The 20550-nt window shown below is 41.4% G+C and overlaps 1 protein-coding gene across 1 annotated transcript in view; it reads left to right on the top strand.

The window, feature by feature from the left end:
* Positions 1 to 20090, top strand: part of CFAP52 (cilia and flagella associated protein 52) — a 52351-nt gene extending 32261 nt beyond the window's left edge. The window contains exons 8-14 of the mRNA XM_083145537.1: positions 3756 to 3926; positions 8678 to 8826; positions 9991 to 10136; positions 10224 to 10375; positions 12741 to 12843; positions 15289 to 15400; positions 19578 to 20090. Coding sequence (XP_083001663.1) covers positions 3756 to 3926; positions 8678 to 8826; positions 9991 to 10136; positions 10224 to 10375; positions 12741 to 12843; positions 15289 to 15400; positions 19578 to 19753 — 1009 coding nt within the window. The 3' untranslated portion in view covers positions 19754 to 20090. The remainder of the gene's footprint in view (positions 1 to 3755; positions 3927 to 8677; positions 8827 to 9990; positions 10137 to 10223; positions 10376 to 12740; positions 12844 to 15288; positions 15401 to 19577) is intronic.
* Positions 20091 to 20550: the final 460 nt, after the last annotated feature.

The raw sequence follows: 20550 nt of genomic DNA, 5'->3' as shown, positions 1-20550 counted from the left end.
AAAATTCAAACCATCACCTGGAAGGAGTCCTATGCCTTTATGACCTTGGATGTCAAGGCCTTATACACTAATATACCACACGACCTTGGCATTTTCCATCTTGCCAATAAATTAGAGAGAGATAGCGACCTGACACAGGAACAACAGTCTTTCATCATTTCATCGATTTCTTTTATTCTCACTCACAATTATTTTCTGTTTTCTAATACACATTATTTACAGGTAATGGGGACGGCCATGGGCACCAGGTTTGCGCCGAGCTATGCCAACCTATACATGGGCGAGTTCGAGGACACCCATGTGTGGGGCGGCGAGTTCGGTGCGAACCTGGTGTTCTATGGCCGTTATATAGATGATCTTTTTATAATTTGGGATGGGGACTATCAAGCAGCACAACTCTTTGTCACTTCACTTAACCACAATAAATTCAATCTATCTTTCACTTCACACTTTAATCCCACCCACATTGAGTTTTTGGACATATCCCTGAGCATAGTCAACTCTATCATTACTACTTCAAATTACACCAAAACTGTAGATACGCATTCATATCTACATTACAAAAGCTCCCACCATAAACCTTGGAAGATTAATATCCCCAAGGGACAATTAATGCGGATCCGCCACAATTGTTCAACTCTAGACTTGTTCAATGAACAAGCTATAGACATCATTACCTCTTTTAAAGAAAGAGGATACCCAGACCCCCTCCTACAAGAAGCCCTCAACGAGGTCTGCAAAATGAGAAGAGAGGACCTCCTAGTCCCTAGAATCAAAAAACAACAGGATCAATCCTATGAAATGGCATTCATCTGTAAATATAACACGGCACACTATCAAATTAGACAAATAATCAATAAGAACTATGGTATATTGAAACATGATAGGATTCTTAAAGACCTTCTGCCCAATAAACCCACCATCATTTATAAAAAAAACAAGTCTTTAAAAACTATATTGGCTCCTAGATATCTAAAGACAACAGGTGAAGAAAAAACAGAGAACCTGAGCACTGACTCATGGTTGATCTCTAGACCTGCGGGGTTCTATAAATGTGGCAAGAATCGCTGTACTACATGTGATCTTTCCGCTAATAGAACTCTACAGGTACCAACTGAAGATGAACCGATCTTAATAAGAAATTTTATCAATTGTGAGACCAAATTTACCATATCTCTATTAATTTGCCCATGTAACTTGAAATATGTGGGGTGGACCACACGCCCACTAAAAATTCGCTTCATGGAGCATCGTCGCAATATCATTAAGGGCATAACCAATCACAGTCTCTCTAGACATTTCCTCCAGTTTCATAAAAATAACCCCAAAGGTTTACAACTTATCGGCCTTGAACATATCCCCCCCTCCTTGAGGGGAGGGGATAGGTACAAGACCCTTTGCCGTCAAGAGGTCTTTTGGACCTTTAAACTAAATAGTTTACATCCGGATGGCCTCAATGAGGCTTTGGAGTTAAATAGTGTAATATGATCACTACCTAGCCTCTCCACTTCTTGCCATCCCTTCCCCTATCCCACTCATTTTTTCTTCTACGGACCATATTCACTCCGAATAATTAACATTCTGCGTCACATAGGATTTTATATACCATCTTATTACTCAGGTCTCTCACCACAATTCATCTTATTTATGTGCATGATGCTTAATTGCATAGGTCACATATTGAATATATCACAATTGTGGAGAACCCCTCGAGATAATCTTATCTATACACATTGAAATATTTTTAAAAATATGTATCAATAAGCCAGGAATGGCACTATGCACCTCCTTGTTCTACATTTGTAGACAAATTTATATTGAACTCACTATGTTTCTCTATATATATCATACATTATACATATAGGATAGGTCTCTCATCCTTTGTAATGTCTTTTTACCTATTATACTCTCTCCTTATAAATAAATGAACAAATAAACTAATAGTACTAATATCCTTAGTATATGATTATTTATGTATACCCAGGTCCATTATTGTTATTATTATTATTTTTTTATATATACCCCTTTTTTTTCTATATACTTTTTTTTTTTTTTCTATATATTTTTGCTTAACAATACCTCTCCCTTCTTTCTTTTCCTTTATTATTATTATCGTTTTATAATGTATTTATTTCTGTATGCAAAAAATCATTAAGCTTTTACTCTCTTTCGAATCATAATGCCAACCAATACATATAATGTATTGGAACTTTCGCCATCCAAAGACGTCATTTTCGGCCAATACTGATGTGAAAACACCCACCACTGCGCTATAAGACCTGCGATACCTCTGACTCCAATCAGAGCTATCCAGGCAAATCACTTCCGCCAACCATATGTATCTCAGCCAGCCGGAAGTACGGAAGCCGGACACCTCCGCTGACCACGGAGGTTGAGTCTGACTTCACTCAGACACTTCCGCCAATCATACGTACTGCCGCCAACCGGAAGTACGGGGTTCGCATGCCTCCATAAACCACGGAGTGCAGATTATAAGTATAATCTATTTGGCAAAATTTGTTTAATGGATACTGACCACATCCTTGTCTATAACGCTGCCTATCCCTATATATAACGCTATTTGCTTTATAGTATTGAACCCAATTAAGAATGAATATCAATATCATCTCCGGGACCATGTGATCGGCCCCGATCATGTGACAGGGTCATATGACTATCACACTGTTTTTTTAAATCATTTTTTTGTCTTTATTGTGTACAATATTAGTTTTCTGCACATTCCTCCTGTGCATACCTACCACATTGTTTATTCTGAATGTATTTGATGTATGTTTTTAATAATATTTAACGTAATGATTATCCCAGCTTCCACATCTGCAAACATGAGAACAATCAATTCAGGGTATAAATATAAGGTCCCTGGACAAGACCTCATACCCCAGCTCCTGATGAAGACGCGAGACAGCGTCGAAACGCGTTGAGCAGCTTCCAGCACCACTCCACTGCACTTTATTGCTCCTTTGCACCAGACCAAGACTGCACTAAGATCCCGCACTTTATTTCCGGACCAGTTTTTTTGAATTTACTCCAGGACGTCCACCTTCCAGCAGCCATTTGCAAAAATCATGCTTGGTATACCTATACCATAAGGACTGCCTACTCAACCTCTATCTGACACCTGGACTCAACTGGGCATTTTATCCGGATTGGGACATATCTCATGCAGTTACATCACCAAGGAGACCGTTCACATCCTCTTGTCTCCCCCTGGTATCTATTAATGTGCTGGTGCATACACTGTGGAGTTATATTCTCATCAGAGAGCCTCTGTCTTATCATTGTTTTTATCATATAATTTTATTACATATGTTTTTATGAGAGCTCTCATTTCATTACTAGTGTTTTTGTATTAATAAATGCTTTATAATTATGTACATGTGGTAGTGTACATTTCTTTCAGTTAAACCTAGCGCTGTACACCACTCCTTCTTTTTGCATATCAATTATCGGGAGACTTACACACTCCCTGTACAGCAGCTTTGGCTGTGTCTGTGGTTCTTCCCCCCCCCTTTTTCTACTATGTATATATACTAGTCTCTTACAGTCACTTATAGGTGGAAACTTATAGGCAATGTGCACTGGAGAATAATGAAATCTTTACAATCTTTAAGCAATTTGTTAATTATTAAGCAATTTGTAACTTTAATATATAATTGCAACTAATTAAAATTGTAAATCTATTTTGTCAGTACAGTAGTTCTGCTTTATATCTGTTTATCTTCTTTATCTCATAGGAGTGTTAAGCTGCAAGGACCTGTCACTTCCATCACACTCAGAGGCCAGGGACACCAATTCTATGTGGGCACTGGACATGCACAGATCTATCGTTTTAACTTTCCTGAATTTAAAGATGAAATCATTGCTACCTGCCATAGCGAAGCCATCAACGACATTGTCTTCCCATTGTATGTTACTGATTCTCTTTTATTTGTGTGTATAATTCTTGTAATGGACTGTCATTAACCGCATAAATGTCTACATGGAAAGCCATGTAAGGACAGCTAGGACCAAACTGACATTTTCTCCTATGACATGAGCTGGGCTGTATACATGTTTTTTTTTTTACTTAGCTTAGGGCCAAAGCAAAGTGCACTGGAATATACCGATCCATCTCATCCATCACATGTGGCAAAAATATAATCACTTCTGTTAATGCCACCATCCACTAATGCGATATGGCCACTTTGTTATGCAATTCCGACACATTGCTACAATGGATCACAAGAAAAGTGACACATCCATCGCATGTCATTTTACTGTGATTGCGAGGCGTGTTCCCTAGCAATTCGCATTGCAGATCCTATAAGTATTTATCGCAGCCCGTAGCCCTTGCTGGCACTGCATACGATACATTGTATGTAAAAGAACCACATACAATGTATTGCATGCGATCCTGCTGCCCGGCAGCTGCCAGGTGAGTTGGCGGGGTATCGCATGCGTGGTAGATGGGGCCTTTTGACAAAGACTGCAAGAGTGATGATAATAGAGAAAAATCTCAAACTGCAGTTATTTATACTTCAGTGATCTCACTGGCCATTAATATTTTTTGGATTATGCCAATCTGTTCATAGTAATTGTGATACGTAGAAGACTGACAGCATGTAACTATAGTTTAGCACTTTAGCCTTAGTGTTCACTTATATAGAAACAATAGACGATATAGAATAAGACCCCTACTTGGCGCTTTGCTGCCCTCAATTCGTACTAACTCGTGGTTATCACCCAACAACCAAACAAGATACAATATGATACAAAGTTGAGATTTCCAAACTGTATAAGGCGCAGAAAGATCCTGATGATGTTCGGACCGACAAGTTTTTCAACAAGTTTCTCCGTGTGTGTGAATTCTCTCCGTGTATATTTTTGAAAACATAAACCAGAGAAACCAGCAATTAGTTTAAGTCCAGACACATGGATAAATTTTACAGATGGAGCGAACAGAAAGAACTGAGGGTGAGCGTACCCCTACTCACTCTGTGAGTGGCACTGTATGTGCACGTAGCGTGTACTTTCTCCTGTTGGAATTAATCTTCTCTATTCTCTCTCCTCGCTCCAAATGATGTTTATATCATGAAAAAAATAATAAATAATACTGTGTAAACCCGTTTTTTACTGGGTATATATAGATTTTTCAATAGAAAAAGTGATTCTAGGGCGCACCTCACTCACCCGATCTCAGGGGGAGGCACACATATAAAGGTATCTTTAAATATAGTGAACTTGTGACTCAATTCAATGGTGAAAAAATGGGCGTACCCCACTCACGGTAAATGTAGATGGTGTAAATGCCCGTAGCAGGTTCTTTTAAGTTTTTTTCTTTCTTATCCAGTAGGATCCTCTTAATTTTTCTCCAAAATGTGAACATAAAATATAAATAAAACAATACAATGTGTAGTTTCGTCCTGACTGATCAGTATTTAACCAGGGAACCACAAAGTGGTGTGTGCTGAATCGTACCAGGACTCACTCGTTAGAGAATTTTATAAAGTGTATAAAGGTATCTTTGTGGGATGTGAATTATATAGAAGATTCCTCCACCAAGACCAGAAGTGTAGAAATTTTTTTTCTCTTTACCCAGAGATAGCAGGGTTTTAGATGAAGAATGATGGCGTACCAGACTTACGGATTCGTAAGGCTTTATGTTCTCATAGCGTTTTCTTTGTTGGGCTTATGTGTTTAAACCATACTGGACGATGCTTCATCCAGCCATGTACACCAATTGGTGCAGGGTAAGACAAAAAAAGGGGATATTTTTGTCTCAGTGTTTTGTGTTCAAAAACAGAGAAGGGTTATCTGCTCATTCCTTATTGACTATAAATAAATTTGTTTCCTTTGTCTCTCTTTTTTAAAATTTATTTAGACAATTAAGGTAAAAAAATCAATCACCCTTTGATGGTCACACACCATACAACAGGGCGAACACAATACAAAAGGACCCACACGGTCATATAGAAAAGGCAGAACTATTTAAAAACCACAACAATAGGCATCAAAAAAGTAAAAAACATAGAAAAATTGGTAAAAAAATACATACATCCAATGAAGATTCGTGATAAAAAAGGGGGGGGGGTGATGGCTGCTCACACTCCACACCAACTTCCGACGCGTTTCCATGAATCTTCATTGGATGTATGTATTTTTTTACCAATTTTTCTATGTTTTTTACTTTTTTGATGCCTATTGTTGTGGTTTTTAAATAGTTCTGCCTTTTCTATATGACCGTGTGGGTCCTTTTGTATTGTGTTCGCCCTGTTGTATGGTGTGTGACCATCAAAGGGTGATTGATTTTTTTACCTTAATTGTCTAAATAAATTTTAAAAAAGAGAGACAAAGGAAACAAATTTATTTATAGTCAATAAGGAATGAGCAGATAACCCTTCTCTGTTTTTGAACACAAAACACTGAGACAAAAATATCCCCTTTTTTTTTGTCTTACCCTGCACCAATTGGTGTACATGGCTGGATGAAGCATCGTCCAGTATGGTTTAAACACATAAGCCCAACAAAGAAAACGCTATGAGAACATAAAGCCTTACGAATCCGTAAGTCTGGTACGCCATCATTCTTCATCTAAAACCCTGCTATCTCTGGGTAAAGAGAAAAAAAATTTCTACACTTCTGGTCTTGGTGGAGGAATCTTCTATATAATTCACATCCCACAAAGATACCTTTATACACTTTATAAAAATCTCTAACGAGTGAGTCCTGGTACGATTCAGCACACACCACTTTGTGGTTCCCTGGTTAAATACTGATCAGTCAGGACGAAACTACACATTGTATTGTTTTATTTATATTTCATGTTCACATTTTGGAGAAAAATGAAGAGGATCCTACTGGATAAGAAAGAAAAAAACTTAAAAGAACCTGGTACGGGCATTTACACCATCTACATTTACCGTGAGTGGGGTACGCCCATTTTTTCACCATTGAATTGAGTCACAAGTTCACTATATTTAAAGATACCTTTATATGTGTGCCTCCCCCTGAGATCGGGTGAGTGAGGTGCGCCCTAGAATCACTTTTTCTATTGAAAAATCTATATATACCCAGTAAAAAACGGGTTTACACAGTATTATTTATTATTTTTTTCATGATATAAACATCATTTGGAGCGAGGAGAGAGAATAGAGAAGATTAATTCCAACAGGAGAAAGTACACGCTACGTGCACATACAGTGCCACTCACAGAGTGAGTAGGGGTACGCTCACCCTCAGTTCTTTCTGTTCGCTCCATCTGTAAAATTTATCCATGTGTCTGGACTTAAACTAATTGCTGGTTTCTCTGGTTTATGTTTTCAAAAATATACACGGAGAGAATTCACACACACGGAGAAACTTGTTGAAAAACTTGTCGGTCCGAACATCATCAGGATCTTTCTGCGCCTTATACAGTTTGGAAATCTCAACTTTGTATCTTAGTGTTCACTTAGTCTCAATGCTAAGGCAACTCGTCCGCAGTATCTTTGGTCTTAACTGTGAGGCATCTGCAGGTAAAACAAGAGCTAGAACTATGACTAAACCATATTAACTTCAAACTGTACACTCAGGCTTATGATTACATACAATGTGGAACAGGGTGGTGGGAATTACTTAGATTAGTGTACTCTGCTCTTAAACAGAGTACCTCTCTCTACCACAGCCCCATTCCCCCCCCCTTCCTCCACCACCACCGTTCTTCACCCACTGTCTCAATCCTCTTACCTTTTCTTGTATCTGAGCATGGATTAATGCAGCAAAGAGAAAATGGTTGTTGTAAATTGTAGGTGAGAGGCCTAAAAAACACTTCTCATCTGCCCTAGAAGGACTGAGAGAACACTATTAGGTAGTTCAGTGAAAGTATTGGCTAATTTATGGGCTATAACTTTTAGGTACTCTTTTGTTATAAGTATTATGAAGTCTAAAGAAAGGAGGGACCCATCCTTTTCCAAAACTGGCCAAATGGCACCTTTCTGCGTTTAGGGTCTGGTAAAGGACTTCTGGCCACGAGTCATGTTTGAAAGTAAAGCACAAATGGACAAAACCATGTTTCACTGCAGATGAGTAAGATGTAGCGTTAGGTTTGGGCTGGGTATGTTCAGGCACATCTTCAGAAAAGAGAAGGTCCATGTGCAGTCTTATGTGTTCCTTCCTCTCACATGAGAAGGTCTCCAGCAAAATGGCACAGCGACCATTTTCCCTGTCATTTTCTTATTACGCATGTGCAAAATGCCAGGAAAATTGCATTCGCTTCACTTTCCCAGTGATTTGTGTAGCTCCGCTTCCACCAACATGGGACTCCAAGGGGGTAAATATTCAAAGAAATCAATGCAGGGTGTGTGGTGTGGGCCCCCCTGGAGCACCCATTATATATACGCCAGTTGGTGTGTCCTAAGTGAAATCTAAAGTGCAAAATTAATGCTACTTAACATTTGTGTGCTACATGCAAAAACAGCCATTACTTTGCCTGGAATATGCTTGTGTGATCGGCAGTCAGGATGCCAGCGGTCAGAAGACCGACAGCGACATCACGATAATGAAAATCCCGACAGGGGCTGGGTAACTGCATTAATATCTGGCTGAATCTTAAGGGTCGCTAGGGTTTAGAGCCCATTATTGCATATCACCCCTTGTTATAAAATTGGGTTGATTAATATGTTTTTTGTTTTTTTTAAAGTGGTACTTCTGAACTGTTTGCTACATGTTCAAAAAATGACATCCGTGTTTGGCACACAACCAGCCACAAAGAATTGCTACGCATTACCGTACCCAACATCACATGTAATGGGATTGAATTCATGAGAGATGGCAAAAGTATACTATCAGGTAAGAAGCATGACCTACTTATGTGGTGAGTGCCTTAACTTCCACAGGGGGAAATGCCAGCTTCCACTTGTTGTTACATTTAGAAGTAACGGTATACATTATGGGTGAAATTTACTAAGATGTGAAATACACTTCACAGGCCATGTTGCTATGGCAGCCAGTCACATCCTGTCTACTATCTTCTAGAGGTTGCTAAATAAATAAGAAGTAGCTTCTGATTGGTTGCCCATAGCAACATGACCTGTGAAGTGTATTTCACATCTTTGTAAATTTCACCCTATGTTTCCGATGCTATTCAATTATTCTTACTTTTTGTTTTGTCTTATTTATTTCTTCATTTTATTGTTACAGTAGTTGTAGCTTTGTGTTATCTCTGAATGCTGCTGTTGATTGTGTATAAAGTGGCTGCTAGCTAGGTACATCAGCTCAGTGCAACCACAGTGGTAGTGCCAGATTGTGGCTCTTTATATAGCCTGAGAGGATCTTCAGCCAAACAGAGGAAGAGATTGGATATTTAAATAACAGTTTAACATTTAAATAGTTAAAACTGATAAGTATTCAGAAACTTGTTTACCACACACCTATATCCTGACTCCTTGCTCAGCTAGGACAGGTCTGGTCCAGCAGTACTGACCAGGACTCTCTCCTCCCAACTGCCAGCATCCTATTACCTGGTACCTTACTAAGGAATGGATGAGCTATCTGTCTACAATGTGCCACCTGCTTGGTGAGGTGGCACAGCATACAGAGGCAGAGGTATTAAGCCTGATGAAGAGATAAAGTAGAGATAAAGGGCCAGATGCACTAAACTTCAAAAGCGATAAAATGTAGAGTGATATGCCACCAGCCAATCAGCTCCTGCCTGACATTTTTCAAACACAGTCTGTGACTTGGCAGGTAATAGCTGATTGGCTGGCTGTTTATCACTCTCCATTTTATCACTTTTGAAGTTTAGTGCACCTGGCCCAAAGGGTGATAAAGCAACAGCCAATGAGCTATGCTGAAAAATGACACTTAGGAGTTGATTGGCTGGTGCGTTATCACCTTCCACTTTATCACCACTTTATCTCTTCACCAGGCTTAATAAATCTGCCCCACAATCTCTGTCTTTCATAATTTGCAATTGGGTGCAATCCTATGCCTGACAAATAATTATTTCTTCAGCCTGGAATGATGGCAAGATCCGAGCATTCACTCCTGAAAGCGGCCGACTTATGTACCAGATTGAAAATGCGCACAGCATGGGTGTAACAGCCATTGCGACAACTAACAGTTGTAAGAGGGTCGTGAGTGGAGGAGGAGAAGGCCAGGTTTGTAACAACTATGAATTGAGTTTCTATTTTTTGCAAAAATTAAGAGCTTGACAAAGTAGGTCACAATTGTATTTTGTGTTACAGGTCAGAGTGTGGGAGATTGGAAAAGAAAGTCAGCGACTTGTGGAATCCATGAAAGAGCACAAGTCATCAGTGTCTTGTATCAAAGTGAAAGGCAATGACCAAGAATGTGTAACTTCTAGCACTGATGGAACCTGTATCATATGGGATATTGTGTCAGTATTTTATAGACATTACCCACTTGTCACTGTAACATGTCAGGGAACATGAGGGCCTGATTCTGAGTTGGTAGCAGTACAACAAACACATCCGATTTGGGCCGATAAATCGGGATAGGGGGAAATTGGCCCAAATCGTAGTAGTGTATGGGCACCTTCAGATGCAAGCAAATAAAAAAAAAATGGCTTAACTGCGTCAGACATCAACAGCGCATCCAACAATCAGGTCTTATGTGTTGGGGGATATTTTTCAAATCATGTAAAGAGAACAACTGGAGGCGGTGCCCTTATCAACCAGATTCTAGCTCTCACTTATCTAGTGCATTCTAGAAAATAATAGTTAGACAATACACCCATAGAATTTTCTTTTCAATTGCAAATATCATATTTTTTTCAGAACATTTCCGGCAGTATGTCAGATACCATGGGCTTGATTAAGTTGATAATAACATTGCTCACTGACACAATCCTGTTCTTTTTGGGAAGCCTAGAAAACTGTGATGTGTAGTCCTATTATTACGTATCCAGACTCAACAAAGTGCAAAAAGAGCAATATAACTCTATTCATATTGTGCTAGAAACTAATTTTTCTGCATATGTTGCTGAACCTACTGAGAAGTTTGTTGCTTATAACTATACTAAATCTATTATGGATGGGACATGGCCATGGCATTGATGGAGTAAGCAGCTTTCCACCAGAGCCCCATGCTTGCCATCAAGCCACGTCAGCAGTCTCCCACTCAGCAGTGCATTGTCCCTGCTCCTTGCTGACCTCTCTGATGAGTCACGCATTGGTTTCTTGGTTAGTGGCAGGTCCCAGTCAGCAGCGCTCACCTCTTACCCAAATCTCTTATGAATGTTTTTTTATTTTTATTTCCTAGGCTCAGTTTCAGATGGATTATACAAAAGATCAATAGTACTGGTGGGGTACCCGGGCTTACTGGTCTCGTTAACCAAAACCTACTGTTACAGAAATCAAATAGTATCTATTAAGACGAGCTATGAGACTTCTGATATATCTGCTTCTTTTCATAGCTACTACTGTGATTTACAGTCTACTGTGCCCTTGCGTGCAGTTTCACCAGATGCTTTGGTTAAAGAGGCCAACTTGCCCAGCTTAAAATGAATACCTTGACTCAGATATTACAGATCGGGAAATTAGTTTAGCAATTCCTTTCCTCCATACTTGTCAAATTTCAGGGCTGGATGGCTTCTTTGGAGAATATTTTACAAGCAGATCTTTTCCCAGTGGTGTAAATAGGAGGTGCCTGCTGTGAGGGTGACACCACAGTTGTTATGCGCTCAAATGTATTTCTCTTTACATTATTTTCTTCAAGTCATCACCTACCCACTTCTGGGGATCAGGGTGGGGGGTAAAAACTGTAAAAAGTGAATCATGTGACTTAAAAGTAGTGAGGGAACATTGATCTTGGACTATGCCAAAACGGTGTTGCAAATTTCATCTCGCACAGGTAGTTTGCTGTCTCACAAGGGCCCTTATTCTGATCGGTGCGGATATTCCCGCATGCGGACGGCCCGCCGATGTTGATCGTCTGCGCATGTGCAGAGGTCACTCTGCGCATGTGCAGGCGATTTCGCCGCACGGATTCTTTATACGCCGCACAGGGGGCGTAGAGGGGCGTGAGGGGCTACTTAGCCTCATTACCCTATGCATACGCCCCCCGTTTCATGGGCGTTCCCATGCAAACGCGGGGCGTATGCATGGTAATGAGGCCGTGACGCGTGGGTACGGGGCGGGCATATGACATCGCCGGATGTCTGCTGCCCGCCCCCATACATGTTTTCACACGGACAAGTGTCCGTGTGGTCTTGTGTTGCGGGACCTGGTGGAGCGTGCGGCCCTGCATTCGATGTTCGGCGACCATCGAATGCAGGGGCAGCTCCCAAGACGGAGGAGGCGTATCCCCGTCCAATTTCATGCGGATCGCCACATATCCGCGTACGGACGGCAGGTGGCGATCCGTATGGAAGGCGGGGATTCGCCTGCACGGTCGCGGCCGCATATTCTGATCGGGCCGCACCGATCAGAATAAGGCCCAATGTTTGAAGCTGTATTTTTCCTGAGCATCATACAAATGCATACTTGAAACGTAGAGCAACGTGTTACCTTATTTTTTTTTTTTATTAAATTGTACAAGTACAGTGAGAATGTGAATAATTAATGGGATGTTAAAATTCTAAATTTGCAATACAGATATGCAAAGTAGCAGAAAGAAATTATTTCCAGATTTTACCTAGAACCGCCATAGATGAATAATCGGAAATTACACCTTGCTTATTAATAGTGTGTAGTAAATACTTCACTTTTCCTGTTATTACTGCAACTGTTCTCTCGTTCCAGGCGGTTTGTACGAAAACAAATGATCTTGTCCAACACACTGTTTCGCTGTGTCTGCTATCATGCTGAGGAGTTCCAAATCATCACCAGCGGAACTGACAGAAAGGTCTGCTACGTTTAAAGTGTAGTCCTCCTTGATAGGGGCTTTGCTAACTGTAAGGGGCTGGTTACTTGTGAAATCATAACATTTTTAACTCTGGGTAAAACCCTACAAGACAAAAGGTCCCATTGGTCAGTAGTGATATTCTTTGTCATCTGTATATGTAACTCAATCCTGACTATATCAGGGGCAAACACAATATTTTCATGGTGAGGGGGGGGGGGGTCCCGTTACACACACACACACACACACACACATACACACACATTCTTCTGTACGTACACACATATATAGCATGCATACATACTGCAGACAAAAATACACTTAGCATACATTCACACAAATAGCACACACACATCAAGTACACAGACACATACATAGCATTCTGTACATACATACACACACATCCACAACATCCACAACATACATACACACATACACTATATCCACAAAAACACACACACAACAAACAACCCCTGTCACTCAGTCCCTCAAACATCAGAGGAGTGTACCTGTTTAGCTGCTCGGGACAAATCCCTGCCTCCCCCTGTCTGCTTTCACACAGCCACACGGAGCACTGACTGACTAGGAGGAGCTGCACGCTGCCACTGCATTTAGCTCCCCCTGCTGTTAGCCCAGCGGCAGCCTGCCCTGCCTCCAAGAGAGACAGTTGCCATAGGCTGTGTTAAAAATTGGACAGCTCTGCGGGCAGGGCGGGTTTCGGGGTACTCGGAAAACCCCCCTGCGTGTGCGCCTGTATATATTCAACGACTACTATTGGATGTGGCCACTGAAGATATCTTTGAAGATCTTTGAGTTTTCAAGGAGTTCAAGCTAAATCATGAACAACATTGTATTATTTGCAATGTTGTCTAACAGGCATAAGAAGGAAAGGCTGTCATCAACAGGTTCTGACCACACATGTTTGGCGACCATTCTGTGGTAACGTGCTGAGGTCCTGTAATCATTTTTATTGTCTGACGGGGTCCCAAAGCAAAATAGCTTGAGAACCCCTTTGCTTTACATAGCATTAAAATAAGAAAATCTGGATTGGGAATTTATAAGGTCTGGGGATTCAAATGGTTGTTAAGGTGCCCATACACGGTACAACTATTGCATACATTTTGGACTAGAGAGCATCGCATCAAATAAGTTTTGCAATGCAATGAGATGCAATGAGATCTAGTACAAAAAGTATGTGCAGCACATACTTTTTGAGCTGTGCGATGAGATGTGTGACGGGAGCGCGCATCTCATCGCACCCAGCCAGTGGCATAACTATAGCCCTGCAGCCCCCGCAGTGGCGGGGAGGCGCTAAGGGGGTGTGGGCCCCGGGGGGCTGTGGGACTATTATTACTACTCACTGCCTTCTGCTGTCAGCGACTGTGCCGGGTCCCAGCTCTCCCGGCTACTGCTGCAGCAGCGCTGCTAATACAAAAAGTGACACTCAGAAAATGGCTGCCCCCATACTGCAGACAGTTTTTCGTCTCCAGCATGGGGGCAGCCATTTTCCAAGTGTCACTTTTCAGTAGCAGCAGTAGCTGGGAGAGCCGGGACCAGGCGCAGACGGATGCGGTAGGAGGTAACCCCCACCCGACTCCCCTCCACGCACCCCGGCTCCCCTCTACTGGCAGCACTATCACGGCGGAGGTAACGGCAGCACGGGGGGTGGCGGGGGTTGTTTACCCTAGGTGGGGCGCCCCCCTGCATTTTTGGCAGGGGGGCGCAGAATTATTAGTTACGCCCCTGCACCCAGCAATTGTACCGTGTATGGGCACCATTAGCATTGGGATGTCACCAGGGGTTATATACAATTTCCCGGCAATGGAGATGCCAATGGTCAAAAGACCAATCCAGGCATCCCGATACAGAGAATCCTGACAGGGGCTCCATAAGACTGCATTCACTGTATTCTATTATGTGGTTTACTTTTAAAACAGTCATTATTGTGTGCATTATTGTGAGCAGCAGGATTTATTGGGGAGGAACAAGCTGTGATGGATGTTGCAGCTCATTGGTGCATAAAGAATACAGAGAGCATATGGCTGCTGTAAGCATATACTATATACATCTTGCGTCAGATTTGTTTGCAAACTTTACTATTACTATTATAGTACTGTAAGTGTAACTTCGTTAGAAAGTAATGCTATTTTAATGTTAATGTTGTAATGTTAATGTTGTGTAGCCTTTGGGAAATACTCCAGATGCTGCAGAAAAGATGCCTGTTATAAATGGCAAAGCTTATAGCACCATCTACTGGCTGATGAAGTACAGGGAATTACTTCCCATTACCAAGAAAAACAAAAAGTGTGGAAATGTCTTCATTTTAAATAATCAGATATAGACCATCAAGCTTCAAACATATGTCTTGTTGTTTTCTTCTCCTTTTTCACGTTACTTTCTTTTAGTAATATAGTATATATTAACCACCTTTCTGATGTGACCCTGTAGATCGGCTGCTGGGAAGTATTTGATGGTTCAGCTATCAGAGCACTGGATGGATCCATGTCTGGTGCCATAAATGGCATGGACATAAGTAACAGTGGAAGTCACTTTGTCACAGGTAATCATTGCTGTAAATTAAGGAAGGCAGATTGTTTAATGATGTTAAGGAAAAAGCAGAGGAATTAAACACTTCCTTTTTATCAGAGTTTACTAGAGAGGAACAAATTGTGGGAATATTACAAAACAATAGAAATGATAACATCCTGTTACTTAATACTTGTTTAAACGAGGAAGAAGTCCGTAAGCAACTATGCTAAATTAAGATAAATACATTTCCAGCGCCATACACCCTAGGGTTCTAATGGAGCTGAGCTCAGAAGTAGCTTCAATTTCATCAGACTCGGTTACCTAGGGACTGGCAAATAGTAGATGTAGTGCCATTATTTAAAAAAGGGAAGTAAAACAAATACAGGAAATTATAGACCCATAAGTCTGACATCAATAGTAGGAAAGTTAATGGAGGGAATATTAAAGTAAAGCATTCAGGAGTACAGTATAGGTCAGGTCAAACTAACTTAATTAGCTTCTATGAGGAAGTGAGTGGAAATTTGGACCAGGGGAACACAGTAGATGTAGTCTACTTAGAATTTGCTAATGCCTTTGATACAGTGCCCCACAGGAGGTTGATGTACAAAATATGGGAGCTGGATCTAGGAAGCAACATTTGTACTTTGGACAAAAATTTGCTGGAAAATAGGGAACAGAAAGTTGTGGTAAATAGAACATTTTCAAATTGGCCAAAAGTTCTAAGTGGTGTACCTCAAGGTCCTGTGTTGGGACAACTTCTTTTTAATATATTTAGTAATGACTTTGGTGATGGCCTAATGAGCAAAGTGTTCATTTCTGCAGATGACACTAAACTGTGTAATGTAATAAAATAAGATCAGGATGTCATCTTTCTACACAGCAACTTAGATAAACTGGAGGACTGGGCAGCAAAATAAATATAAGTTTATGCATTTTGGGACCAGAAACATACGTGCAATCTATAATTTAAATGGAGACAACCTAGGGAATCGATAATGGGGAAGGATTTGGGGGTGCTCATCGACAGTAGACTCAGTTGCAGTGCTCAATGTCAAAGAGCAACAGCAAAGGCAAATATGGTGTTATCATGCATAAAACGAAGCAAAGAGGTAAGGGAAGACAATGTAATCATGCCAATGTAAAAGTCATTGGTACTGCCTCATCCAGAATACAGTGTACAGTTCTAGGCACCTGTCCATAAAAAAGACATGTTGGAACTTGAAAAGATTGATTAAGGGTTTAGACTCATTGGGTTGTGAGGAAAGGTTAGCCAGGTTAGGTGTGTTTACATTAGAAAATAGGTAGTTAAGAGAGGATATGATGGTACTCTTTACCTAGAAGGGCGCCCATCGCGGGCATCGCATGCACTAAAAAATCGCATGCGATGCGACCGACGCGATGCCCACGATTTCCCATAGGGAACAATGTTAAATGTCCCAATTGACCCGATTTTCCTGTTCAATGTCTCAATTGACCCGATTTTTCCATAGGAAACAATGTTAAATGGCCCACAGAGGCCAAATAGGCACCCTGAAGTGGGAAATGGCCCCCACAATTGTTAACGACACCCCACGATCAACGTGAACCCGAAGCGTGGCGAGCGCAGCGAGCCTGCGAGGGGCGGCGGTACGCGTCCTACGACCTTTTCATACCCCCACTATCCACGTCGGCGTGGAGTTGAGAATAGAAAGTGTGGCGAGCCCGAAGCGTGGCGAGCGCAGCGTGCCCCGCGAGGGGACGCGGATACCTTCACAGGTATCCGCGTCCCCTTGCGGGCTTCACAGCTGTCCGCGTCCCCCCGCTTCGGGCTCGGTGGCTCGTTGCGCTCGCCACACTTTCTATTCTCAACTCCATGCCGACGTGGATAGTGGGGGTATGAAAAGGTCGTAGGACGCGTACCGCCGCCCCTCGTGGGCTCGCTGCGCTCGCCACGCTTCGGGTTCACGTTGATCGTGGGGTGGCGTTAACAATTGTGGGGGTCATTTCACACTTCAGGGTGCCTATTTGGCCTCTGTGGCCCATTTAACATTGTTTCCTATGGAAAATCGGGTCTATTGAGACATTGAACAGGAAAATCGGGTCAATTGGGACATTTAACATTGTTCCCTATGGGAAATCGCGGGCATCACGTCGGTCGCATCGCATGCGATTTTTTGGTTGCATGCGATGCGACCGACGTAATTTTTTTTTACTAACGATGCCCACGATCAAAATCATGGGCGCCTTTCTAGGTAAAGAGTACCGATATGATTAATATACATATAAATAGATAAATGGCCAATATAGAGAACTATCAGTTGATCTGTTTACCGCAAGGACTGTACAAAGGACACGTGGTCACCCCCTAGGCTTAGAGGAGATGAAGTTCCTCACCCAGCAATGGAAAGATTTCTTTACAGTAAGGGCAGTTACGATATGAAATACTCTGCCAGTGAAGGATGTGATGGCAGACTTAATTGATACATTTAAAAAAGGACACATCTTTAGCAGAAAATAAGTATACAGGGTTATAACAATTAATCATAATGAACTAGAGTGGACCAGTAATACATTGGACAGCCATTTTGGGTTGTCAGGGATTATAGTTTAAATCAGATAGGCAGAAACCCCATCCAGATCATTTACATTGCAAGAGATCATATATAGGTTGAACATGATGGACCAAAGTCTTTTTTCAACCTCAATTGCTATGTTACTGCTATGTTACTATTAATGTTTTCAGTCACTGTTGTTTTAATTGAAATTTTTTTTTTTAATAGTACATTGCTCAAAGAATGTTATGAAAAAGTTATTGCAGTATCATATATGGCCAAAAAATAGCTGCACCCAATGGCACAATTCATAAGCCACACCTGTGTGTTTATTATATGCATATATAGAAAATGTACTGTTTCATTTGTTTTTGTCTAATCCAGTTGTTCCAAAACTGTGTGTCTAGCCACCTTGGGGCACCACAAAGATCTTGCAGGGGTGCCTCGGGTTGGTGGTTCAGGACCAAGTCACATTACAGATGTGTCCTTGTTAAGTTTTTGCTGCAGTCACGCTAAACAGCCCCTCTTGGTGGTGTCAGTGTGACTCGTACACACGAGAAGACTGCGCTGAATAAAATATGACACTTGTATATCTGTGCAATTGATTCTCTGAATCTGTATACAAAGTGCTACAATGGACATTTGCAGCTTTATTCAATACATGTTCTGCTCTGTATACAGAGACACACACAATATGCAAGCATCTCATATCAAATGTAGGTACTTATGTAGTATCTGGGCGTCCGATTTAGAAATCGGATCGGATCGCATCGCATTGCATGCGACCAAATCGTATGCGATGCGATGGTCAAGATTTTTCCATAGGATTCAATGTTAAAATGGTCTGAGTCCATTTTAACATAGAATTCAATGGGAAAAAGGGGTCCTTTTCCTTTCCCCACTATCCAAGTGGGCATGGAGTTGGATATTAACCTGTGGCGAGCGTAGCGAGCCACCGACCCCGAAGCGTGGCGAGCGTAGCGAGCCCCGCGAGGGGACACAGAATACTTTTTAAGAAATATGCGTCCCCTCGCGGGGCTCGATTCGCTCGCCACGCTTCGGGCTCGGTGGCTCGCTGCGCTCGCCACGCTATATAAAATCAACTCTATGCCCACTTGGATAGTGGGGAAATGAACAGGACCTTCTTAACATTGAATGCAAAATCGCATTGCATCGCATCTGATTGTATGCCTTAAGGTAAGGCATACAATCACAAAATCGGACGCCCAGATACTACATAAGTACCCAAATGTATTGCCACAGTCTCCATTGTGACTATTATGCCCTTTTCTGCCAACAACGGCAGCTATTGCATGGCAGGCATATTGCACTGCATGGTGTATTGAGGCTAGATGTATGAGGACACATCTGTAATTATGGTGAAAGTGAGTGATAGGCCAAACTAGAGCTAGTGGCTGCCAATCATAAAACATGTGGGCAATCAGAAGCTCAGCTGTACACCACCACATAACTGAACCTAAGAATGACAGGTAGGCCCAATTTACAGAATATATTTTTAAAACAATTTCTCAATTATTATTTTTATCCTAGTAAGTTTAGGAACCACTGGTCTCATCAATTATATTTAGGAACCACTGGTCTCATCAATCATATTCCTTATACCTTGATTGCAATTCTCTTATTTGTGCCGCAGTAACCTCAGTTTTCTTCTACCAGGTGGGGATGATAAACTGGTAAAAGTTTGGGATTACAATGAGGGTGAAGTGACCCAAGTAGGGATTGGACACAGTGGCAGCATTAGCCGGCTAAAGATCTGCCCTCTCTCCAAGTACATCATAAGCGTGAGCAAGGATGGGGCAATTTTGCGCTGGAAGTACCCCTACACAGCCTAAATAGATGCAAACTGATTCCTGTTGTAGAACAAGAACAACTGCTTCATTAATAATTATTTCTCTAAGAATACAACATAGTCACGTTCAATCTGAAACATAAAAATTTCAGTTTCAGTATATATGGAAGCGACACCAAGGACATTTCACAGAAGAACCATTCCATAGACCAATACTGCAGACTTAAGGTTGCTTTTCCCATCTACCATTTCTAAATCTGGCAATACAATGATAGTAGAGACCTTCAATAGTAGCGGAGTCTCTCTATTTATTGCCGAAGATAAAATATCTGGATTGTTTTACCACCCTTTTACTTTGAATAAATAGAAATTTCAATCTTTTGCTTTTTATGTGTAATTATTGTACATGTGGTTGTATAGTACGATCCAAACCAGCTTAAGTAGTGTCATACTGTATATGTAAAACTGTTTTGCACATGACCAGTAAAGAGCCCACCTCCCCATTTCTATTAATATGACACATCTGCTTGTGCTCGGATCTTTTGATGTTGAATGCCCAAAGAAATGAGGAAACTGCAATTTTCCATCACTCTGTTTACTACCTGGGTATCCTTAGGTCTGCACAACAAGTCATCTGATCATTTTAAGTTTGTGGATGTGGGAGCAGCAGGGAATGTAGTAAGTGCTTCAATTGCTAAGAGACTGTCATGACCAGCTTGTCCCCAGACACCGCAATCTGAAACCACTGTCAGCGACGTTATTTAATGTGAGCACTCATTTGAGCCTGCAGGATGGGGTTATAATTCAGTTATTTAAAGCAACCTCCTTGTTGTTTACACA

This window comes from Crinia signifera, chromosome 6 (genome assembly GCF_055691185.1).
Source record: "Crinia signifera chromosome 6, ASM5569118v1, whole genome shotgun sequence".
NCBI lineage: Eukaryota > Metazoa > Chordata > Amphibia > Anura > Myobatrachidae > Crinia > Crinia signifera.
The sequence above is the reverse complement of the archived record's forward strand: the minus strand, read 5'-3'. Positions and strand labels throughout refer to the sequence as shown.